The 26,437-nt window shown below is 43.2% G+C and overlaps 1 protein-coding gene across 14 annotated transcripts in view; it reads left to right on the top strand.

The window, feature by feature from the left end:
• Positions 1 to 16,326: 16,326 nt before the first annotated feature.
• rapgef1b (Rap guanine nucleotide exchange factor (GEF) 1b) overlaps positions 16,327 to 26,437 on the top strand; it is a 44,582-nt gene continuing 34,471 nt past the window's right edge. For 6 of the 14 annotated variants that reach the window (XM_029444704.1, XM_029444703.1, XM_029444701.1 and 3 more), the window contains exon 1: positions 16,328 to 16,586. In XM_029444704.1, coding sequence (XP_029300564.1) covers positions 16,559 to 16,586 — 28 coding nt within the window. In that variant the 5' untranslated portion in view covers positions 16,328 to 16,558. Of the gene's footprint in view, positions 16,587 to 26,437 lie in introns of all 14 variants that reach the window. The other 8 variants (XM_029444699.1, XM_029444698.1, XM_029444700.1 and 5 more) reach the window with 3 other exon arrangements.

Genomic DNA, 26,437 nt, shown 5'->3' with positions numbered 1-26,437 from the left:
TCGTGGGCATGGGGGGGGCGGGGGTGGGTTCGGGGGCGCATGCGGTGAAAGGGGGTCAATGGTGTGATTTCCATCGATCGCAGCTTCCTGACAAGTGTTCAGTGATTTCCTGTCGCTGGCAGAAATATTGTGCTTGTTAATCCATTTGAGTCAGGGTAGCGAAGGGGATCAGTGAAAAAGGTAGAGAGAGAGTGTGTGTGTGTGTGTGTGTGTGTGTGTGTGTGTGTGTGTGTGTGTGTGTGTGCTGCTGCTTGGAAATGGGGGGTTCAACGCAAACAGGATGCTAATGAGCCTGCGCTAATCAATGTGTGCTTAATCAGCTATTCCGCTCTGAGTGGCCACGGGAAGGATAGAGGAGGTGGGGGGGGGGGGAGTTCATGAGAAAGTGCAGACCCAACCTCTGATTCACTCCCTCTGTTGAGAACATTGGTTCTCAGGAACCCCTCGGTGCATGCAGATTTACTTTCCTTCAGACGGTCTGTTGTTAGGTTTATGAATCGTAATGGCGTGCAGAGTAAACGACGGTGAATATGATCTCATGTTTACAGTGTTTCTGTAAAAGGTTCACCGTTACACCTCGGGCTTCTTGTCTGGATGAGATGCCAGTGCATGTCTTCAGATTGGGTTTTCAGGCACGGCCGCATCAAAGTACCACGGGCCCCGGGGCTACGACTTTTCAAGGCCCTCCCCGACTCCCCGACTCCCCCAAGCACCTTCACGATTCAACTTTTGCCTCGTCCAACCTGCACAACATCAGCTCCAGGAAAAGGCTGGTTAACTTCCATACTTGTTGTTATTTTTACGAGGTTCAGCTTAAAGACTAAGTCATGTGTTTGCAAACTTAACGCTATATTATGTTTGCTGGAATGTGAACTTCCCCCAATATATTGAAGAGCAAGACAAAGATGCTAACGTTAGCTTACACTCTGATAGCATCCAGGAACGTACTTACATACTTATGTTGTACGATACCATGCTAGTGATTGCAGCTGCTTTCTTAGAGCAAGTGAACGGCTGAATCTGTTCCTCACACTTTGGCTCTTTGGCACAAACATACACACATTTGAAATGAGTATCGCTCTGATATACGTTGTTGTAATGATTTAAAAGTTTGTATACCACGACCCCACCTGTCACAAACAGTTCACTCACATTCCCAAACTTCGCTTTCATAAAGAATTAATGACACAGCAGCCTACATAATTCTCTTGTTCATAAACTTTCATGATTTGACCCGCTCCTGTAGGACATTTTCACACGTTTTCTTCCTATTTTTCCCCAACGTGTTGGTTTCAAGAGTTATGCATTAATCCTGTTCTTTACCCACTCACAAAAAGGCCACAACTCAATCAGTCTCCCGTCCTCGGGAACAGCGGCCTTTAAAAAATGACTCCATACCCCGAGCTGACAGCCCAAAGATGGGAAGAGAGGAATTAATCTCACAGAAAGAGCCAGAATAAAAAAGGGTGGGGGGTAAACTGAAAGAGAAGGTTGGGGAGGGTGCGGGAACAAGCTGTGCGTTTGGTGATGTGGGGGCAGCAGGGGTCCACTCAGAAATTGTACACAAATTCGGCAGCAAAAAGTGTATGTGCACACACACACCCCGCACACACACATCCAATATGTGTGAAGATGAGAGGCGGCGGGGGAGGCGAGGGGGGTGCAGGGATCAATCCATATTAGGGTGTAATCTGTATCGGCCCGAGCTGCTGCAGTCGCAGGGTGTTGGGACCTTATGAAGTGTCAACAAGTTGTGATTTCAGCTGCAGCCGGCTCGGGGAAATGGCACCAGTGCATTTGGTTGTTAATATTCTGTTCCAGGCCGGGTCAGTGCAGACACTGCGGCGTCGACTTCCAAACACTTAACAAAGGGACACATTATTCGACCGGCCACACAAATAGGATGTGACCTGAGAGAACAGGGAGAATACGGTAAAGTAGTGGGACGTGAGGAGGCGGAGAGAGAAAGGAAGAAGTGTCCCTGGCAGAGCTCCATATCGATGCGAACAGGGAGCGTGTTGGCGTGTTGGTGTGTTGTGTGTTGTGTGTTGTGTGTTGGTGTGTTGTGTGTTGTGTGTTGGTGTGTTGGTGTGTCGGTGTGTTGTGTGTTGTGTGTTGTGTGTCAGTGTGTTGGTGTGTTGGTGTGTTGTGTGTCGGTGTGTTAGTGTGTTGTGTGTGTGTGTTGGTGTTGTGTGTCGGTGTGTTAGTGTGTTGTGTGTTGGTGTGTTGGTGTGTTGTGTGGTGTTTGTTGTTGTGTGTCGGTGTGTTAGTGTGTTGTGTGTTGTGTGTCAGTGTGTTGGTGTGTTGGTGTGTTGGTGTGTTGTGTGTTGTGTGTCGGTGTGTTAGTGTGTTGTGTGTTGTGTGTTGGTGTGTTGGTGTGTTGGTGTGCACACTATCAGAGTTTGGATCGGGAACAGAGGTAGATCAGCAGGCAGATTGGGGAGAAATAAAAAGGACCGTGCCAGAATCTCAAGCCGGGGGAGGACGGCGTCTCTCGGAGGCCGTCCGTTGTGAATCACATGATTGCCAGTAAACGCATTTCATTGCTCCTCTTGATCATTCCCAGCATTCATCCTGCGAGACAGCGGCATGTACATGAAGATGCCCAATTGATTTACTGTTCTGAAAAATACACATTAACATGCCTAACAGTTGTTACGCACCAAATCCGTGACTGTAATTCAAGGCTTCAAGTCTGATGTCGTGTCATGTGACTTGTGTTGGAGAATATTTGATAAGGCTACATCATTACACACGGCACCGTCTATCTGTGCCGCCGATCTACTCGGGTAAATGAGCAATGGCTCTCGTTTGAGCCGGGAAGCCGAGCTGTCATTAGTCTGTCTTCAAATACACCCACGAGCTCTAATGATGCAAAAACATGCCTGGCTATGAGCATGAGCTGTTTGAAGAGTATGAAGAGAAGAAATTAAATAGAAAGATTTGAAGAAGGTTGGCTGTGTGTGTGTGTGTGTGTGTGTGTGTGTGTGTGTGTGTTCAGGTGGAGGTTGTGTTTCAGCGCTGAGATATGGGGAGGATGATAGGATCTGTTCGTGAGGTGGTGATGTGTGAGGTTTCATTTTCATTTTAAAAGAGGAATGGGCTTTTAACATGCAACTCAGAATGCGTCTGTCTGTCAGCCTGTTTGATGTCCTGCTGCTGCTGCAGCCTTTGAGAGGGCTCGGGTATCATTAAGCTCTTCCGATGAGTCCCACGTAGAGCGATGACTGGATCCCCAAAGTTTTTCATCATCAATAAAAAAAAAAAGCTGCCTCTCCTTCAACTGGGAACTTCAATCAACTTTAATTCATGTATTTGTCCATTAAAACCTGTCTGTGATGAGCCCAATGATATTCTTCAAGCATTGTTGGAGAATGGATCGCAGCCCTTTGTGTTTCCTGAGCGTCGTCCTCCTGCAGCGTCTGTGATGATGTGTCCGTCGTATGTGAGTGATATGAGGCTAATATGCGGAGAGCTAATATATGCCTGTCGCCAGTAAAGGAGAGCAGAGTGCACTGCATGCTGAATTTAAACGAGGGGGGAAAACATTAAATATTCTTTTTGATTGCATATCCAGCTGCATATTCTCACGGAGGGATTCTGCTTTTAACTGAATGTGCTGTACACAAGCACTTTGCAGTTTAACAAATATTTTTCCCCTGGCAACGTCTCAGCCCCACCGGTGGTTTAGTACTTAATCCTTCCCAACAAATTCAACTACTAGATCCACCCAGGGGTGGGCGGGGAGCTGCCATCTCTACAAAGGGAATTATTGACACTATTAAGCTGTTTACAGTAGAAAGAAGCGTTTTGTATCATAAACAAATGTAAGCTTTCAATCCCTATAAGCCCTCTGCAGGCTATAACTCAGCTAATAATGATGAAAGTGACCTTGCTCTGGAGATTTGGGTTTTAAAAATGTAGCTGGGACTACTTCAGGGAATACTAATGTAACGTGAGACAACATCTTAGGCACCAGGTCTCCCCCAGAATCAAGGGTCCTTTTGAAAAAGCCCGTCTTCTCATCTCTGGCTCTGTTCTGAAAGCTGATTAGGCCCAGAGATCAAAGAGTGGGGCAGCCAGCCTGTGAACCGGACACTGTGGGCTATTTCCATCTATTTATCACTCATACGGCCGTTTGGCTGTCACTGGAGGGGATCTGCATCCAGACCGCACCACAACCTTCCTCTGTAATCTTGCCATTTCGGTGACATCCATCAGCCGCCGTGCTGAATGCCTGTTTCCAACAAATGCTGGCCTGCACATGAAAGGCTTATTCACAAGTTCTAACAGCTCTAACCTTATCACACGGACATGTGGAGACATTGAAACACTGCAGATATTACGAAATGTTAAAATTGCATGAAGTTTAGTCCTTAATTTGTCGTTTACTGGATTTAAAATGTAGTTATTAATGTGTCCCTAATTAATATGTTCTCACCGTGTACAGTCCTCCGGTGGTTTTCAGGTTTCTGAGATGCCAGGGTCAGTTTTGGGTCTGTGCGGTCCACAGTGTCTGCAGCATCTCTCCCTCACACACTGAAGTAGTTGCCCAGCGCCGTCAGGAGCCAAGTTTCCATCCAAATGTGTCACATTTTAATCACATTTCTGAGGAAATCAGGCAAAAGAAACACAAATGAAAGCTTGTTTCCATCCACTGCTGTTGATTACTGGAGTTGATTCATCAGAAAAGCATCGAAGGTGCAACAAGATGTAATTAAATGTAGAAAGCAGGATTAGATATAACGTGTGTTAATGTGAGGAAGGTTACATCAGATCTGTGTGGAGCGATTAGTTCTAATCTGCCGTTAGCTTCATTTCTTTCGCTAATTATTTGTGTTTCCAATGCAATTTGTTGCATTTTTCTTTTATTGATAAACCAACTTTTCCAACTCAGCGATGCATAAAAACCTTTTTGCAATATTTAAAGATTTTTGTCGTTTACACTCAAATAGAAAAAACGAGAATTCTCTACATTAATAGTTCGGTCTATAGACAATAGTGACATTAGGTCATGTTTTTAAATGACCTGTCAATCCAAAACCTTAAAGATATTCAGTGTAATATGATATAAAACAAAGGAAAGCAGGAAATCTACATTTTATAGGCTGGAAACATCTTTATCGGACATTTCTGCATGAAAAATGACTTTAACCATTAACAAATATTTTTCCCATCTCAGTCTCCATCCCCCGTAAGTCCCCTGGTACAGGAGAGTGTCTGCATCTGCTGCAGTCCCCCCCCCAGCTCTTTGGTTTCCCTGCATTTATCTGGAGGCATTTCTGCTGGCACCAACCCACAAAGCCCGGGGGGGTCAGGTTGATTATGCAACATTTGTACAATTAAAATAGCAACGGAGGAAAGTCACACAGAGAAGCTGTGGAAAGAGCGAGTTCTAATAAGATGAACGCACTGTAACTGAAGGTAGAGCGGTATACAGGAAGGTGTTTCAGTATAAAGCAACACAAACTGATCATACCGTTGAGTCAACAGCTCTCTGAAACACCCTTGGATCTTATATTTCTTCCAGTTTCACGCCAGCCGCTATAGAAACGTCATCATCACGCCCACTCGCTCGCCGTGAATGCCCCGGGCAATGAGCGTCTCTATTCACACACGGGCTCAATCAGACATCGTGCAGACTTTGTACTGGAGCTGGCAGGGTAGCGTCTGTTTTATGTGCCATCCAAAAGACATTTGTGTTCTCGCATAGAGCTCCTCCAGGTAATGTCGAGATCAGTTCAGGGCTGCAGTGCATGTGTGGAAGAGCTCAAGACAAGATAACACTGTATAACGCAGATGCTCAGCCGAGGATGCAGGACTAACAATGCACTTCCTGTCTCTACGCTTCCCCTCCTTCGTAGTGCTTAAACACACATGCTCATTCACTTACTGACAATGCATGACCTCAGACAGCACAGGGCAGGTGAGGAGCAGGTGAGCTGCGTGTCTGCTTTTATAGTTGTTCAATCGCCCAACGAAGTCAAACACCACGAGACAGGCGAGCTCTCGTTCTCCCGGTGCAGCGCTGCTCTCCCTTAATGCACAGACTGGAGAACACACGCAGCAGTTATAACCTTTAAACCCTTAATATTCCTCGAGCTTATAGTGTCCATATCACACAGGACTAGAGTCGTAGACAAGTGTGAGAGGATGCAGAAGTGTAAAGGGAGCTAGTCTGTGATGGAGGATCCATAGGGGACATCGTGTGACAGACAGCGTCACACTGTAGTGACCTCTCTACACACAGTATACATAATACATGACACATCTGCACTCCACATGCATGTGCAGCCTTTCTGCTCGTGCACGTCCCCTCATTCGTGTCATAAGCAGACCAGACCAGCGCAGTGACCCGTTCCCTGGAGCAAGCGTTTCTGCTCTCTCAAGCTGTCCAAACACTTCTGCCTTTAAAGGCCCGTCTCGGTCTTTGCGTGGTACCTGGCTTCTTTTAAAAGCAACACTCTAACCACTGGTTTATACTTCAGAGAGACTGAGACTGAGTGGGAGTGAGTGTGTGTCGATCTGATTTAGTGGTGTTCTTGTGCATCAGACGCGTGTGTGCTCTGCTGCAGGAGAGCGGGATGTTTCACTGCAGGATCGCTTTTTTCGCCAATTAAATAGACACTAATATCCGTCGCACTGCCTGGGCTGAGGGGCTCCGGGGTTCCAGGTTGTTTCGCAGTGTGCAAAGCAAACTAGGTTACTCCGTCGACATAAAGAAGTTGATTGCAGCACATCAGAGGTAAAGCAGCCCGAACACCCCAATAGCTGTCGCTGGAGCTCAACAAATGTAGCTTCCTTCGCTAAATCAGCTCCTGGAAAGTTGTCAACACAGCTCTGGCAGAACTGCTGCTTCTCTTCTTCTTGTCTGCTATAGTTGCTTCTCTTCTCTTCAGTGTTTAGTGTTTGCTGACTGACTGCGGGAGATAATGAGCAGGGTGTTCTTTCTTTCTGTGCCCACGTTCGTGTCCTCCTTTTTGCACTTTCTCACACATCCATTCTTCATAGAGTTACTACAGTATGTTTGTGTAGCGTCTGTGTGTGTGTGTGTGTGTGAATGTGTGTGTGTGTTTGGGGTCGGGGTGTGTCACAAACCCTATCATGGTGGGATTCACAATTTTGCATGAAGAAACTCACGTTTAAGGACCCTGTTCAGACTCAAGTGTATCCATGAAGTTTGAATTAAAAGGAGATATTAATCTTGTGTTTGAAGTCGAGTCCCTCTGCATGTTGTTGGTGGCAGCGGAACAAGCTGTAAACTGAAAGCGTTGAAAGCGTTGAGAGTGTGGGCCGCAACAGCAAAACAATGAGTTGAAATATTCTAACAGCCGAGTAGAGCTGCAGGGAACTCCAAGCACACCTTTCACATCACACATGTTACGACTGCAACACGTGGATCAGTGGCAGCGACTGGAACAAAGTACAAGCAGGGAATTAAATGTCAGGAAGGTGCAAGTATTAATGGAATATAGAGATGATACGACGACAAACAATCAACAAACATCACGTTTTCAAAGTGCAAATGTCCTTGATGTTCGGCTAGACAAGTGCTGACGTCCTCCAGGTGATGCACATCTGGACAGAAACAAATACACGGGGTTGAGAGGAGTCAGCAGCCAATGACGCTGCAAAACAGTCAATACATCAGCACAACCATGAGAGGTCCTTGAGCATACAGTCATAAATGTGCAGAGAGACACACACACACACACACACACACACACACACACACACACACACACACACACACACACACACACACACCACATTCATGAACGCGTGATCCACTCCGGGCTTATGCCGGGCGGAGATAAAGATAAGCATATGAATTATATAATGAAAGCCAGATTGAAGGTTGAGCTCGAGGTGAAAGCAGGTGAAGTGTAAAGGTGCTTTCACCTGGAGGAGTGTGTGACAGGGTGTGTGACACCTCGCAGCCGTGCGTTCACGTCGTTCTCCCTCTGGACATTTGGGTTTGGTCTAGATCCTCCGGCTTCTTCTCACAGCCCACAGACAGACAATCAGGGGGATTAGAGACTCTAAATTTCCCACAGGAACGAATGGGAGCGTGTGTGTGTGTGTGTGTGTGTGTGTGTGTGTGTGTTTATCTGCCAATCTGTGTTAGCTCTGTGATAGACTGGCAACATGTTTGGGGCTTTCCCTGCCTTCTGCAGAGTATGTGCTGGTTTATGATCCCCCCCCTTCCCCATTATTATTATTATTATTATTATTATAATTATTATAATTATTATTATTATTATTATTATTATTATTATTATTATTATAATAATTATTGTTATTATTATTATTATTATAATTATTATTATAATTATTATTATTATTATTATTATTATTATTATTATTAGCGTGGAAATAAATAAGTGAGAGAAGACAGAACTTTCTTTTCTTGAAGAACAAATTTTATGTCAAAGTAATTTTGCTAACATGTTCAAATTGCCTGTGAGTGCTAGCAATTTGTGTGTGTGTGTGTGTGTGTGTGTGTGTGTGTGTGTGTGTGTGTGTGTGTGTGTGTGTGTGTGTGTGTGTGTGTAGGTAAGTAGGGCAGTTCTACATTAATAATGGCCTGTCATTTCTTGGAGGCAGCGCGAGAGATTGGACCTGACTTAAACTGTGTCCCACTTCCACTCTGTATACTAATACAATGTTCACTCTGCACTAAACTTCATATTCTACTATTTTGGCAGTTAATGTTCAAGAAATTAATGCACTTTGCTGTTTTGTACTAACAATGATACAAAACCTTCGCCAGCAAACATCAATCAAACACTGATTTTGGAACGTTGCTGCCAATTTCAATTTTGGAAACTTAACAAAGAGAAAGCAAAATGTTTTTCCAACCATTTAACGCTTATTTAATATTCACAGAGCCTCTCCACCATCAAGAATTTATGTTTTTCCAGCTGTGAGCAGATACTTCACCAACACGATACTCCATAACGATGACAATTCATCATGCACGCTGACATCTTTGGGGAAACTTTTCCCCTTTTGCACCTGGACCTGGAAGATGCAAAGAAAAAGTCCTGCTTTGACTTCCCATTGTAGCATCTCATGCGTCACACATACACTGTACACACACACACACACACTGTACACACACTGTACACACACACCGACACATTCAAGCTGCTATGTACATCAAAGGAGTGTCGAAACTTTCTGGTGTGTCACTGTTTGATGAATGACTAATATCTGCGCTCATCAGTTATGGGTTAATAACACGTGGGCTTGACTCTTTCACTTTCCCCACAAACTTCCTCTTCCATCCAAGTCTCTGTTCGGCAGCTTCAGCTCCGGGCTGCACAATCCTAATTCAATTACTCACAGCCTTAATCACTGATCCTGTTAAATGGCCCTTGTGTGAATTGTATGTTGGACAGCCAGGCCACGCTGCAGAACTTGTCAGACCAGCAGTCCAGTAACCCCCTCACCCAGGAGCTGGCAGTGTGACACCCACGGACCAGACTGTCTCACTCCGCACCTTGTTCATAATAACAGGCTCCTGTCAAAGCTGGCGTGAATAGACGGTGACGCATCCTGGTCGGCTGCCATATCCTCTGATAACACCTACCAGTACGACTGACCAGCATTACACACACACACACAGAGAGAGAGAGAGAGAGAGAGAGAGAGCGATGGACGTGAAGATTCACCCTCAGGGCACATCTTACAGAGTGGGATTTAGAAGCTCGCTTGTTCAGTGCTGTGCACAGACAGTACATTTGGGTATCTGGGACGTCTTCCAAACCACAAACTGTGATATAAGACGACCAAGTCCTGTCTTTGAGGGCTGCCTCGCTCAAAACACATGTGAGCAGCTTGAGGTTACCTCCACAAGGTGCCATGCCTTTCTTTCAAGCCAATTAGAGGAGACTGGCCGTTTTCAGGAGGGGGCTCAAAGAGACAGGCGCTGAAGAAGAAGGTGTATACAGACAGACAGTACGAGACAAATAATGTGGTTTCATTTGAGTAAACATGCTCTAAAACAAGTATGTATTATATATTTCTCCTATGAAACTAGAAGGGCCCTGTTATTGGGATCGACAGGTAAGTACAGGAAAACACAAAGGTGACGTTAGACAAGGTGTGTGCAGGAGAACAAACATCCATGCTTTGCCTCAGACCTGCTGAGCAGAATAAAGGAAAGGATGCGCGTTGACATTTAGGCCTCTACAGTGGAGAGGAAGCTGAGGCTTACTGAAGATGACCATCTGAAGAAGTGTACGTCACTACCTCACAGCGTTGGCCTCTGCACTCCCGTGCTCTTTGTGCTTTTACACCCAGAGGCGTGAGCTCACCTCTCCGTGAGGCCGCACACCCCAGGGACTCCGGCGGCTGGTGGAGGTGGAGGTGTGAGATTGGGAGTGGTCGGGTCTCGCTGTGCGCCCCCCGTGGCCAGTCTCATTTCATGCTCTTTGGCCCTCTTTACTCTGGCCTCGGAGTTAAATGTCAATCAGGAGCAGTGGACGGACTGGCACAGTGGTGTGGAGGGTCCCGCCACGAAGAGCGGCTGACCCTGCGGTGGAGAGGAGGGAGAAGGTAACAGAGGGAGGGAGAGATTAGGGAGTGAGACCTTCACTGTCATGGTGAAAGGACGGAAGCGTTCTTGAAAGACAAGCAGCTGCGCTTTCCAAAAGCCAGGGCCGCCGCCCTGTAGTGCTCCAAAGAGCAGCGCAACAATGCCTGTCTCAGCACATAAATAATTCCTACTGTATGTTAGAGCGTCCACAATGTGTGCAGTTACAGTATGTGTGTGTCCTACATTAACCTCCTACTGCTTCTCCCCTGACACGCGCGGTGGGTTTCAGAGCTGCTCCATGTAATCATTTCATAATAAGAGAATAATAATAAGATGATAAAGATGTCTTCGTCCCTCTATGGCAGTAAACATGATGTCTTTGAGCTGTGTCATCTGGAGCTTTGGGAAACATTTTGTTGACCAAACAAATGTTCGATTGATCGACAGTGAAAGGAATCGTTCGTTGGAGCCCCAGTTGGTTTGAGTTTTAAGCACTTTGCATGTCCGGTGAGTATTGGAAAGAGCGTGTGTGTTTTTCCACAGTTCCTGTCAACGACCCGTTTAATTTCCCCGACCTTGTCAACATGTGTCGTGTTGTGGCCGTGAGAGTGCTTTATTCTCATGCAGTATTGAAAAGGCGATGACCTCGCCATCTCGTCCTCTTTGTCCGACGCCTCTCCGTCTTGTATCTCCGTCTACCTCGAGCTGTGCATCTTAATTCCAGCATGAAAAGCTCACTTGGAGAAATCTTTCTATTGTCTTTTAACAAAAGGGGCCAAATATAGAGGACCCCGAGTGTTGTGGAGCTATTTCTCCCGACCTTCTCAGATAAATGTATTCAGTGGTTTAAGCCTCGCTGATCCCCTCCCTCTCTCACCGACTCTCAGATGTGAGACAGACGCAGAGGCCTGACCGCTGGCCAAGGTTAACAGAGCCTTAAACTGTGTTTGAGCTCTGCATCACACGCCCACCGCCGCAGAGATCAAACGTGGCTCTTCTCCCAGCTCCCACTGACAACTCTCGGCTAACAAAACCGCCTCGCTTCTCCTTTCTCTGCCCCGTCTGCCGTGCACCAGTAGCAGCCCTGATCCCACTCTAAGCCCAGTGTGAAACTTCCCAGTGCAAACCAGTAGGACTCTTCCCACATTAATTATACATTCCATCCTGAATATTTAAGCGTGGAGATTAATCGCTGCTTGTTTTGATGATCTGCTTCACACTGAAGCCAGCGTGAAGTCTTTATAAAGTAAATAACAACTTATTAATCACATAGTTCACGTGTTTGTTATTGACTTTCACGTAGGCCTCGTCATAGTCTCATCTAAATTCCTTGTGTCAGTGAATCTTATCAAGAAAACAGCAAATTGCATGGTTTGAACGTCAGATTGGGTTCCATCCGACCCCTCTGGAGTTACATTTCATCAGCACTCCCTCGACCTGCACATGCGTTGCTACAGGGGGCATGAAGCTGAGCTCCAGGATATGAAAGCGATGTGTAGTTCATGAGCACCACTTTGTGGCACAAAGTGTCATGGCAGCGTTGGCTTGGCACTGCGCTGTGTAGCCATTAGATAGCAGCAAAGAGCTGCACCACACACACACACACACACACACACACACACACACACACACACACGACCCTGGTGGGACGACTGACACACATGGAAAGTGACGGCTGTCAATCATTTGTCACAGAAACTTCTCATCATGACTGAGTAGAGTTTCATCCCGTCTGCTTACAAGAGCTAATCTGTCATTTCCATTTCAATGTTCCACTCATGGTGCACAAGAAGACGCGTACTTACTGCCACTTCACTTGTCTAATTATTCTTTATTTATACATTTTCTTGAACTGAAAAACATTTATACACCCCTTTAAATCTTAAATCCAACCCCCGAGAGACACACATCTAAATATATATACATATATCTGCTTTAAAGGGGTCTGTGCTTTATATGAAATGTCCTTCTTTGGTCCTAAAAACAAACTTTTTACCCGACACATAACTAATAATGTCTGTAACTCTACTAGATCTTTAAGTTTCACAAGTCCTGACTTGTGAAACAGATCTTTGTGTTAATGATGTTTGAGTTAGACTACAGGCTGATTCAAAGTGCAGTACGAACGGACTGAAGACGTGCAAACAGTCGTCGTCTGATGTCGAGAGGCCTCTCCTGTCCCGACACGTCTGCTGCTGCTGAGGAGGAATACATTGTTTTCCCTCTGGGACTTTATCATAGCCTCAGGGAAGCTCTTCCACTCCTTCCCCTCCACCATACACACCCACACATTCTCACTAGTGCACACACACACACACACACTTGTTAAATGGGTGTGGTTTCTGCTGTGCAAGCAAGAGCACAAGGGAGCGGGCGTAATGACAGCCAGTGTAAATATGAACCCTGGTCTCTCGAGGCCTCGGTTTGATGACTGATTAAATAGCGTTGATGATGAGGTAAGCTGCACAAGGCTTGAAAAGAAGCCTCGAACAATATGCCATGAACTCCTTATCTCAGTATTTTTTAATACCTGCCTCTGCTTTCATGAGCGCACACGCTGACCCAGATCACTCAGAGAAGGTAGATCATTTCAGTCGCATCAATTATTCATACAAAGATGACAGGGCATGCTTGCTTCCTCTTGATATGCCAGAGACATAATCTGGATGCGTGCTCCTTAATAGCCAGTGTGCAGCACTAAATAGGCAAAATCCATAGTCAGCAGTTTACTTAAATAAGGGTTAATTCAGAAGTCATACTCCTCCCCCCCCCTCTCGTCTTCTTCACTCCTTCAATTTCCTGTCGTAAGAGCACGTTGTACGGGAGAACAACTGAAGAGTAGCTGCGTGCAGCCGAGCTGTCAGTCAACAGGCGGCTCTGAGCTTCCATTTATTTCCATAATTACATTTACGATCTGTTACAGACCGTATATATGGATATTGTAATGAACATATATATATATATATATATATATATATATATATATATATATATATATATATATATATATAAATATAAATATATATATATAAATATATATATATTTATATATATATATATATATTTATATATATATATATATATATATTTATATATATATATTTATATATATATATATATATATATATAGTGAGTTCTGCTTTTAATTAGAAGAGTTGGAACTGACGCCCCAGATAATATCAGGGTTCCCAGCTGTGTTTGACAGCAGGTGGACCACCGTACCTGAAACCTAGACATGAAAACACTTTTTTGCAATAAAACATTAACACTTATGTGAAAACAGAAGCAATATATTTAAGTGTGTCTATTGTTCAGGCATCTACTCACCAGACTGAACACTTTCCTGAGTGCAGCTCTGCACATACCGAAGATTCAGAGAGAACACGGAACAATAAAGCAACATGTGAAGGGAATGAATGCTTTAACGTGACCGAGCAGCTGCTGGAGAGCTACAGTATGAAGGACAAGGAAAAGCTGTGTGCACCACAACAATACTCTTACAAAGAAGATGTAGCAGAGCACTTAACACTGAAGAAGCTGCACAGTGAGGGGAAACCTTCAGTGCACGAAGGAAAGATAAAGCATGATGACAAACAGAAAGCTCTTTATTTATTTAATCAGTCATTTAGATCAAGATGTGTGTTTTTTAAGAAAGAAAGAAGGCGTGCAAAAGAATAACACAGATATAACAAACCACAGGAACTAAGGCAGAGAGTGAAGCTTTAGAAACAGCTTTAGAAACAGAGTGATACAATAAGAGGAGTACACTGTTGATGAGGAAACGTACCTTGTTTCATGAGGAAGCATGAGCAGTGTAGATGAGGATGTTCAGCCGTCCCTAATTAACATGACATTAATAGAGAATGTAGCTTAGATAATATCATCTTTACATATTCTTAATAGCCAAATGCACCATTTGAAACCAGTCTTATTAAGCAGCTGCTCTCAAATAAATGACTTTTATTCATGCTAGCACAGTTTTATTTCCAGCATTTCTTATGTGTTTTATTATTATTGTTAATTTAATTGTTAATTTTATTTTTGTATAATTTTTTTAATATCTTTTTTATTACATTATTTATGTATTTTTCATTTAAATAAGTGTATTATTATTATTATTATTATTGTTAATTTAATTGTTAATTTTATTTTTGTATAATTGTTTTTATATCTTTTTTATTACATTATTTATGTATTTTTCATTTAAACAAGTGTATTATTATTATTATTATTATTATTATTATTATTATTATTGCCCTTCAATGCACCCTAAGGTTTAATGTAAACAACATGCATGTCAACGTCTCCAGGTTGAAGGTTGAGGAGACGCTGACTCGTCCTAATTGTTTGAGCAGGTGTAACCACACGAGCCACCAGAGGTCACTGCACATTTCCCCCAGAACACAATCAAAGCAGCTCACAGTGTTGTACTGAGCTCAGATTGCTAAAGCACACAATAAAGCAAGCTTTAAACAAACAAGTGAAGCGACACTGAACATCCTGTAACCACTTTTCATATTATTTTTTATGCATAAGAATATGTTGGGAAGGACAGGAGACAAATCTACCCACGCAGTCAGGATATTTTACACTAGTTACTAGTTGTTTTTTAGCCAGGGGTTTATTTTATAGACACACATATTATAAAACATACAGATATTAAGTGTCTTTATAGCCATTTTGTTCAACATCCTTCAGAAAAACAACATTTGTTTTGTGTTGTTTTTAAGTTTGTCTTCTTTTCTTTACCCATAATAAATAATAACCACTTTTTAGACGTTTTTTGCTTTTATTTTATTTATAGGAATAAATGCATATTCAGTGTTTATGAATTTATAACTGGATATGAATATGTATAGTAATATGTTTTAGAGAAAGTATTGTTAGGTATACCTTTCTAATTTAATTACATTTGGTTGTTTTGTCTGTAAGTGTCCTGTCATGCAATATAATATATTATGTATATATATATATATAATATATTATATGACATATATATATATATAAAATATATGCAATATATAATATATAACATATAATATATATATATATATAAACATAGATAGTGAAAGTACAAATGTGCACATTATACTGTGTAATACAATAGATAACAACAATATGTATATAACAATATATACACTAGTGTAATAATATCAATAATAATAATAATAGTAATGCTGAAAATGTTATCTATAGTTAAGTGTTTACTAGTATAAGTAAGATACCCACTAATACAGTAATAAGCAGAGTATTAGTTTAGGTTTCCATGTGCATGGTCCCTGCCAATGCTCTGCACTTATCTAGCACTGCACACACACACAACACACACAACACAAACACACACAACACAAACAACACACACAACACACACACAACACAACAACACACACAAACAACACACACAACAACACACACAACACAACAACACACACAACACACACAAACACAACACACACAAACACAACACACAACACACACAACACACACACAAACACAACAACACACACAACACACACAACACAACACAACACACACACACACACACACACAGCACAAACACAAACACAACACACACACACAACACACACAACACACACAACACACACAACTGTGGTTTGTTGCAACTCCCTGGATTGAATGTGAAACACGCCCATCCTCTTGTTGACAGATTGATGTGTGTAATTCCTCCCGCGAGGGGGCGCTGCTCTACTGGATGAGCTGCCTGCTCCCTAGGTTAAAGACATTACCGTGTGTGTGTGTGTGTGTGTGTGTGTGTGTGTGTGTGTGTGGACTGTGTGTGTGTGTATCCAGTGAAAAATACCCGGAGACGGACTGAGACAGTTTTCTAACCGGACAAATGTGTGTGGCCTATAAATATACACTAGTAACCCCAGCGGAATCATCTCATGGACACCACTGTGTATCGGACATGAGGGAATAATCGGAGGACACACGGCTCGTCTGCAGCTAACGCTTTCTGTGTTGAGAGTGGGATCACAGCTGCTGGCTACGAAAATGTCGGGAAAAATAGAGAGCAAGCAAGGTAAGTGCTGCCCGGCTAGACTCACCCACAGCACACCGCTCCACCTCGGGATAACGGTGCTCCTCACACCGGGCACGGATGGATCAAATGTGGAGAGCAACACAAACGTTAAACGAGGCTCCACTTCACGTTAGAGTGTAAATGGTGGTTTAATTGGGCCTTTATGGATTGTTCTTTTTCTCTCGGCTCTCCTGTTTAAAAGATAAACCCTCACTGTTACTGCTAGCTAGGTGTTAGCTAGGTGTTAGCTGCTGGTAGTTGGTGGAGCAAACGGCTTTTCTGTAGCCGTTGGAACGTAACGCTGGTTAAAGATAACTAGCTGGTGATCCAAACCAGTGAATGGTTAATGTTACTACTCCAACAATTTAGGGAGGAAGGTGTCGTGGGCTAGAAGAGGCTGGAAAACACCATTTAAATGTGCTATCATTCCTACTTCACCGGCATTTCCCCATTCACTCAACGGTCAACGGTCGTAAATATACCCCGGTTTGATTGTTTGGCAGCATCGCTAACATTCAAGAACAAATCTCGGCTTTCCACCTGAAAGAAAACATTTAAACACAATTACAATAATCTTTATATGGTGTTTTAAACATTTTTTCCCTGCTTCACAGTTGGCCGTTGGATAACATTTTTTAAACGGGTTTGTAACGGTAGCTAGCAACCGCTAAAGGTTAGCTTTCCACTAGCTAACGCTAGCTACGTTGTTACCTAGTAGTTGAAATGCGTTCACGCCCAAGACTGTCGTGTGTATTTTAGAGTTGTGTTGATTTCAACATTGTGCACGTGGCGTTTTGTGTTGCCGCTTGTTGTGCATGTGTACTCGCGCCGTAGTTAACTCACGCGCCTATAAGGTCCAACAATGCAGAGATTCTGAGAGGAAACAGGGTGGTCTCGGGTATGTCTTTTTGGAAGGAAACTTTATACCCGCCAGCTACACTTGCATCCCACTCCACCAGCTGTCTCCCTGCTTCGCTCCAGCCCTGTCCGGTGATGCCTGCAGTGGATGGACACACACCAGCACACACACACACACACACACACACACACACACACACACATCTCCCAGTAACAGGCGGTGAGGGAGTGTCACCCTCCACCAGCCCAGTCATTCTTCATAGGAGTAAAAGTTTCCGATTCCTTTCGTGTCTTGCAGACAGATGACTACATATGGTCACAGCTAAATGAAAACTCAGAGGCAGTGTAGTACATTGTGATGTAATGGTATGTTAAACGCAACAACACTATGAGGTCAATCCATCACTTCACTCACGTGGACCTGCTTACCCAGGCTGTCTAGTTGTGTTTACCAGGTCACTTGTTGGCCTGCAGTCTCTGCTCTGTTCCATGTACACATCGATCCCAAATATGCACCCAGAGGACACACTATGCTGGATGCCAATGAAATGTGCAATAGGGCTGCAACTGCCGGAAATGTTTTCAATTAATCGTTTGGTCTATGCAATGTTGGAAAATAGTGAAAAATCGCCATCCCAGTTTCTCAAAACCTAAGGCGATGTATTCAAATATCTTGTTTTGTCAGTCCATAACCAATATAAATTCAGTTTACTATGATTTAAAACAGAGACATGCAGGAAATCTTATTTTTTGAGAGGCTGAAAAACAGCATTTTCTGGTACTTCTGCATGAAAAATGACTTTAACGATTATCCAAATAGTTTATTATTTTTCTGACGACCAATTGGCCGACTAATCTTTGCAGCTCTTAATTGGCTAAGGATGCAACTAAAGGCTACGGATAATAGACTCTATGAGCCCAGTCCATCATTTCTCTCGTGTGGACCTGGTTCCCCAGACCTTCTAGTTGTGTTTACCAGGTCACTTGTTGTCCTGTGCAGTCTCTGCTCTCTTCCACATGTAGCCATCGATTTCAAATATGTACCCAGAGGACACACTATATGTGGATGCCAATGAAATGAAAGGAGTGAGCAAAGCTTGGGACTCATGGAAGCATTGAGAAAACTGTGCAGCAGGCAGTGTCAGCTTGTTAAGCCTTTTCCTCAGTGAGAGGGAGAATAAGTAAGGATTGGAGGAAGTAGGTGGTGTTAAAAGGAGACTTGTCTATGAGGGCTTAGGCTGTGGAGACTCGACAGAAAGGGGACCAGGTTTAGACCCCGACAGAAGGAGATTAATTCACTGGTGCCTCGAGGAGCAAATTAAAAGGGAAAAGATTTGGATAAAAGTGAAATAAAGTTCATGCCTGTAAGTCGGGATTCCTGCATATGCATATAGTCATGTGTTGAGGTTAAAGTAAGGATGATGTGAATGTAAATGGTTACCATAGGACACAGACCAAGTAGGAATGCACACATGGACACCATCGCCAGCAGACTTATGGCCATTGTTTCTTCCAGAATCACTCGATGCATCACCATGGATACTCCGTCCTGCTGTCAGGGACTACGTCTACGTGCACATAATATTCAGGTTTTTTTGCCCTTAATCTGAAAAAAAACCAACAATATTACTAAACTGTTTACATGGCTAATGAAAATAAATATTCCATTAACATTCCTGTTTACATGCAGCCGTGCAGACTCCGATTAACGTGCTTCTTTGCATGAAAATAGGATTTTCTTCCCAGTTGTCCACCAGTGGCGACTTGTTTGTCGGCGATACTGTTTGAGCATATCCAAAAGCTGTTCATCGGGGTAGGGCTGTTTCTCCTTCCTACCAAAATGTGGGCTTTTTTTTGGGCATGCATCTCTACCTCCACCTTACAGACGGCTTGTTGGTTTGTGTTTAACACACAGTTGAACTTATGCACTTATCAAATTTGTAATATTGTGAATGTAAACGTACTGGCCTCTCTTGGGTGGTAAACAGTTACACCTGTTTAGATCCGCTCCTCCCACTTGTGTGGAGCTTATAGTTAGGATGTCATCACATAGAGAATCTCGTGGGTGGTTCTTAAGTACGTTTCAACACAGAACCCCATTCTCTGTATACGCACCCACATGACTTCATCACTCAGGCAGCCCGAACTGTAATCCATAAACACATTCAGAGTCTGGGCCGCAGCAGCAGACAGCCAAACTCATCTCCAATACTTTCCTCAGAGAAAAGGAACTGGGTGGAGAAGCATTTTTGTTTCTTAGTTCACTTGGTGCACTGTGTTGGACTTGTTTAAATCCTCTCAGAAAAAGCTTCTGTCAGGTATATTTTTGATTGTAAAATGAAATGTACTTTACCACATGTAACTATCCAGTTTGTCATGTCAGGTCTCTTTTAAATGGGTGAATTCTAAGTGTATCACCAGTGCAAAACCAGCTGATGAATGATAACAAACAATAGGTTGGGTGTGTTTATATTGTATAAGAAATATGAATACTTTCTGCTCATTACTTCTTATATCCCATACTTTAGTTGAGCCATGCTACTGTGCTTTGCGTGACGTGAGTTCAGACTCCACTCTGTTCACTTTGTACTTCAGCTGTGGTTTGTGAATGTTGACTGAAATTAGTCAAATTTAGTAAGCATGCATCCAACTTTCAGGAACACAATGAGGTAGCAGAGATGCACATCTGATGAGACGAGGATGAGTGTCCTGTGTATAAACTCTTCATTCACATGAATAATTCTGATAATTATAGTATTATCGCTGTTCCTTGTTGCCAGAATATGTGAACACTGTGTTAAGTTTACAGGCTATAAAATTAGTTTTATTCTGAGGATAAGTAGACGCTTTAAGGCTCCAATTTCTGGTGCCCTTTTCCGTACTGTGTTGAAAAAGTACTGTGTATTTATAAACCCATGTGTTAGGGCTTATGCTGGGTTGTTGTGCACACGGTTGACTCTTAGTAGATGCTTGCATTGCTGTTTATGGAGTCTTATGGTTTTGTTTTTGTAACTCTGACTGGCAAACTGCAAGAAACACCCATATGAACACACACCTTCATGACTAAAAGAAACCAGACTTAATTAACACTTTTGTATTATTGCAATTGCAAAACTTGTATGTCCTTATTTTCCCCACAAGAGACGGATTGTGACACAGCAGTGTTGGTAACAAAGTTGTTAGAGTACCACAATGTTTTATTATTAGCCTGTAGGCTCCTCTCTTAGTAGCCAGCCACAGCAGAACTGATCCATCAGTTCCTAATTTTAGACTACCCCCCCCCCCCCCTCTCTTTATAGTGTGGGAGTGTGTATCTGTGTATTTGCCTTTCAGCTGTAATGCAAAGAGTTTACTCTCAAGCATTCTTGGAGTTAACGCTGAAGTGTAAGTCATTTTGATGGCTTTGTGTTTGCTAAGTGGTTCCTGCATCGCTTCAGACTGACATGTCTTCTTCTTCTTCTTCTTCTTCTTCTTCTTCAGATGTACAGAAATAGCAAACTCCACATGCCTTAGTCACCAAAACTCTGAGCAAGAGTTAAAGCAATGGTGATTACAAAAGGGTTCCCGGAGGATTAGGTTTACGCACATTGCTGATGAGTTATCCTACTGTTGCAGAGGGCTAGCTATGGGTCTCGGTTTGACATGCTGCAATTTTGAGGTTTGATGGCAGAAAGCATTTCACCCTCCCCGCTCCCACAGAATGAGAGGCTTGCTGTTCCCATATAGGTTTAGCTGTGTTGTAATTAGTTTTTGTGTGTGTGCCTGCTGTGTATGGGAAAGCAAAAAGAGGGAGGGAGCAAACCTTAGGGAGAGAAAGAGAGCGGGTGGAGAAAGGTAAAGCATTGATGGGAACGAGTCTGCACAGAGAGAATCACGGAGAGCAGTGGATGGATTACATGTTGGGTAATGACCGGACCGAGGAGATCAACGAGCAGCGGAAGGCTATGTCTGTGATCCGGTCTTTGTAGCAAAAATATTTTTCAAGGCCGTTCTGTTTACAACGTCTTCCAAGGAGCTGAAGATGGCAATATTCTGAGATCTCATGTAATCCAATACGACTTCCATTAACAGGTCGTATTCATCTCTGCTTTCACGTGTGCTCTTGAGACTTCTTTCTCAACGGGGTTCGTCTTATAACACCATGCTTCACTTGATTTCTCCGCTGTGTGTTGGCCTACATGCCAGAGAGCAGGTCATTTATTCCCGCAGGGGGCCTGCTCGGTTCCTGGTGACTCTTCAGTACATCCTCACTTAAGATAACTGTGGGTTGGACCCTCTCCGGGACCACTGAAGACGTTCTGCGTGGGATTATATGACCCTAGACATATTTACAGGAAGAATAATTTAATCAACTCTGGAAAAGCACATTACTTTCCAATTCCTCTTGACCTCTCCCCGTGCTATTTGTGGATCTTTCCTCTGAAGTGCTGTGTTGTGTGTCTGAGTCAAGACACGATGATCATGCGGACCAGTTGGTGTGACTAACTCTCAGCAGTGCTATTGACTGATAGCTGTGGAAATGCCAGCCTGACCAGCAGGTCGTCAGTATACAGAAAGTACAGCCATCAGTGTCACTCCTGCAGCAGTAGCTGTGTGTGGACTCAGGATGGGCAATATGAGCTGGAGGAGCCAGGCCTCCTCAGAGGACACAGACTCCTCTCTACAGGGGGATCAGGATGAGGACACAGGTAAAGACTCACGCACACTTCTTCTCCTGACGCGTGCATGGTGGGCTGTTAGATTAATGCTACACTTGCTGTTTTCTCATGAATGCTGACCTCAGAGTAAACCAGGTCAGAGTACTGAATAAACAGGACTGTTGACATGTATCTTACCCAAAACAGTTTTGCATTTATTTTTGTGTATTTAAATTATTTAAATTTCAATACATGATTTATCCTTTTGATATTCTGTGCGTTTCCATAATTCAAACATCACAGAGTCTAAACAAGTCAGAAGAAATAGTTTTGAAATGTAAATGAACAGAACTCTATTCTAAAATATTCACAAGCACAGGGTTCAGCGGCTGGTTACAGAAGTTTAGTCAAATGCACATAATGCATTTATTCAACAGTTGTTTTTGTAAAATAAATGCAAAGTTGCATTGTTTGTTTGGGCAGGGTGGGGGTGCACTTCTTTGTTTAAGGCTGCTGTAGCCATTTTTGGAGCTTTCATGTAAAATAGGCTCGCTGGCAGAATGAAATGCAGGGGACATTCCTCGCTGTGCTTTTTGTGTCGTGTGGCTTTATAGAAGGTGCTCATTTGCTCTGCTGAAGTCTTGGGTGGACCCAGCCCAGGGAGGCTGCTCTGCAGGGCCACAGCCTTCCATCACAGGCCGCCTCTCGGCCGTATCACCTATGACATTTGTAGACAGAAGGCAAAGCTTCTTTAATCTTTCCTCATCAGCCAGCGTGCCTCCGTGCTGTGGTCTTAATCCAGTTACACAATATAAGAAGTTGGTATTGCTTACACTGTGGGGCTGCACCTTTTGACATCTTAAACCCAACCTGCCTGCCTTGCTTCACCCCGGTAGCTGAGCCTGTTGGTTCACCCACATGTTTGGGTTAACACGGTTTGGTTTGTTAACGCTCGTAGTGAGTTTGTGCTGCTCCCGTGAACAGATCCACCCTGGTGAGCTGATCGCACGTAGAGGCTCCATAATTAAGGTAGTTGAGTCCATCACTGTGTAATTACAGTGCAGAGAGCTATAATACCTTGTTTTGAAAACACACAGCCTGTGGTGCCTTGAGCCTAATAAATCTGTGCATTTCAGCCCAGCGGGCAGTAATAGTCAGTGTTTGTGTGGGTGTGTGTATCTTGTCGGTCTATCTCTGACCTGCTCAGGCTCCGTAGCGGTGATGGCGCTCTTTGGGGGACGGGCAGAGTGAGTGATGTGTTTCAAACTGACAGGCTGCATGGTGCTACAGATGATGGTCTCACAGGTCTCTCTTACGTCACAGCTGAGTAAGCTGTTCTGCTACTGCTGTTTTGAACTGCACAGTAAGGAGAATCAAGACCCTTTCCAGTCTCTTATAAGCGTGATCAGCTGATGCCAATCTCAATGCAGATTCACAAAACTGTTTAACGGTAGGAGGATCCAGCCGAGTTAACTAATTACACCCTCTCCATTGTCTCTTAATCTTAATGCATAGAGACAGATCACAATTATGATCCGCCCACACCAGAGGGGAAAACAACTCTTCGCTCTCTATTGACTTTATATCTCATGAAGGTGCCTCAATTCTGTCTGCTAGCAAACAACAGAAACATACAGAAACACTCAGAAGTAAGTTTGTATAAGCTGCTGAGCCTTGAAGAAGACTCAAGTGGATACAGTATACAATAACACGTGAGGCGTTAGCAGGAAGAATGGGAAAACTGTGGGATTCTGACACTCTGTATGGCTCCGTGTACAGCAAACACTTTGTCCATGTGTCAGTTTCACACTTACTATATTTCTGTAATTAAAGCTTGAGCATGTTGGTGGTATGCAACTTGTGTTGTAGAGGAATGTGGAGGAATCAGAAAGCTATGCAGTTGGGTGCATATTGTGGCGCGAATTGTTTCCCCCTCCAGTGGGTGTGGTTTTCAGAGTATGACGAGTTGTGCTCTGTCTCTGCTGCTTAGACGTACAGATTGAAGAATCACTTCACCAAACCCAAGTCTCCACAGTATGTATTCATTCATATTATAAAGTTCAATAAATCTAAGATTACAGTGACTCAGTGAAGTCCTGGACACGCTCAGGGTGTTTCTAAAACTAGCAGAACTGAGAACCACGACTGACACTCCCACTGAATCCTATGACGTTTTCTTTCAGTTCTTGTTTTACAGTGATATTTAAATTGATACTGTCATTATGTGCAGAGCTACAACTTATGGACATCTCTGGAATGTTTTAATGCAGCACCTGTGATAGCATAGCGATTTAAATGAAGGAGATTGGTTTATTACACAGTTATTTAATGCTCTTGCTGACTACCATGCATACTTTACAGATACAGTTTGGCCAACACTAAGAAATACTAGTCTGCAAGTGATCAGCAGGGAGAGAGTCAGGAAAAGTGGCCATGGTGCCACTGAGAGCAACATTCTCAATGTTTGAGGGACAATGTGGAGGTCCTGAAAAAGTGTTTTATGTCAAGTCGTGCCTGTGTGTGCTTGTGCATGCTTGTGTGTGCTTGTGCATGCTTGCTTGTGTGTGTGTGAATGTGTCAAATCATTCAGACCCCAGGGTGGCATGGCTGGGTCACGGTGCTGGCATCCCATGAAGGGGACGTCCCACAGTTGCTGCCAGTTTCCGATGCCGGTCTAAATCAGGAATGAAGAGAGAGAAGTTGACATCGCTTGCAGACAAGTCACTGTTGTCAAGGCAGATGTGTGAGTGTGTGTGTGTGTGTTTGTGTGTGTGTGTGTGTGTGTGTGTGTGTGTCTGGGTACATAAATAACTCTGCATGAAAATATGTCAACTACTGTTTGGGTATGATAATAAAAAAATATCAAACCAACGATTCAGAGACACGCAATGTTTATTCCGTCAGTGACTATCCTTCACTGACCCACTTCCTCTTGGATATTCTTCCTCATGCAACCTGAATGAGAGAATACAATTCTAAAATAGCAATAATGCATGCGTGGCATGCAACACTGTGTATTTATGAGCTTCCAAGGAAATTGTGAAATGCTTTGCCAGGGTGAAATCAGTTTGCTCACGCTATCAGTGAACTTTGGTCTGAGGAGCTCAAACTGAAAACATATCCTCTCCAGACGTCATTCATACATTTGGACCTTTTGTTGTTAAAATATCTTGTACTCAGGTGGAAATGAATGAATTCATGAAAGTTGCTCTTAAATCTTGAACAGCAAACACATGCTCAGGCTGTTTTCACCAAAACCACAAATCTTTCAAAGTTTATTCTGTTAACAAACGGATCTTTCTTCATTATTGTCTTAAATATTTGTATTATTATAGTTGTGAGGCAACACAACTGGGACATTTAGTTTGCACGAGAATAGCCTTTATAACAAGCAGCCCAACATATTTCATACAGACAAACGGAACAAATGAGGAAAAGGAAAAATAGCCAAAAACAACAACAACAGTAATAAAGGAAAAGCTTCCTCTCAAACCACCTCCATCCACTTCCCACAAAAAAATGTGCCAGAAATAACAAACGGTTTGTTTATGATCTCTTTCCAATTAAGTGAGGAAGGGAAACCACGTTTCTGTGGAAGTCCTCCTGTTTATCTTTCAAAGCATATCTGTTTGTGTATTGGAAAGCCACTGCTTCACGGTGCGTACCCAGCTGGGTTCTACTGTGTTCAAGCTGTAATTCCTCCATAACAGCTAAACCTTTGTTTAAATTGATCTCCAGCAGCATCTTATGTAGTTCACTTACGATGTAAATGAACTGCATTGACTGCATTTATATTGATCTGGATAGAGCGTGGCAATTACCCAATCATCAAAATCTTATCATGCACAATCTGACGTGAAGTGAAGCAACTTGTGGATGATTGTATAGTACCAAATTAACTTTTGGATTGCATTAAGTTAATGCACACGTGTAAGTCTAACGTCGTACTTTAGCTGTGATAAACAACAAATACAAATGTTGCAGCTGTTCAGTGTGTCTGCATTCAGAGGACAAAACTTCATCGCTGCAAGATGATATGCACTTATGTAGATGGAATTATTCATTTTTTAACACTTCTGCATAATGTAATATGTGCAGCTTTTTTTAGACGTCATGACGTCAGAACATCATACAGCTATATTTTAATACACTTTTGTTTTCAGGACTAAGAAGACCTGATCCCAAGCGATCCTCAACAATAGAGCTCTTGCGGTCTTTGTCCAACCATCTTTTAAACTCTAAGCTGAGTTCCTCCCAACTCCATGTCCTGCCCCAACACGCTGTTTCATGTGGGAAAATGTCAAAACCACAAAAGAAACGTACAATCTCTAAGCCGTTTTTATGTGACCTTTTTCA

This window comes from Cottoperca gobio, chromosome 12, assembly GCF_900634415.1.
Source record: "Cottoperca gobio chromosome 12, fCotGob3.1, whole genome shotgun sequence".
NCBI lineage: Eukaryota > Metazoa > Chordata > Actinopteri > Perciformes > Bovichtidae > Cottoperca > Cottoperca gobio.
Note: the sequence above shows the minus strand (reverse complement) of the source record. Positions and strands in the feature narration are given on the sequence as shown.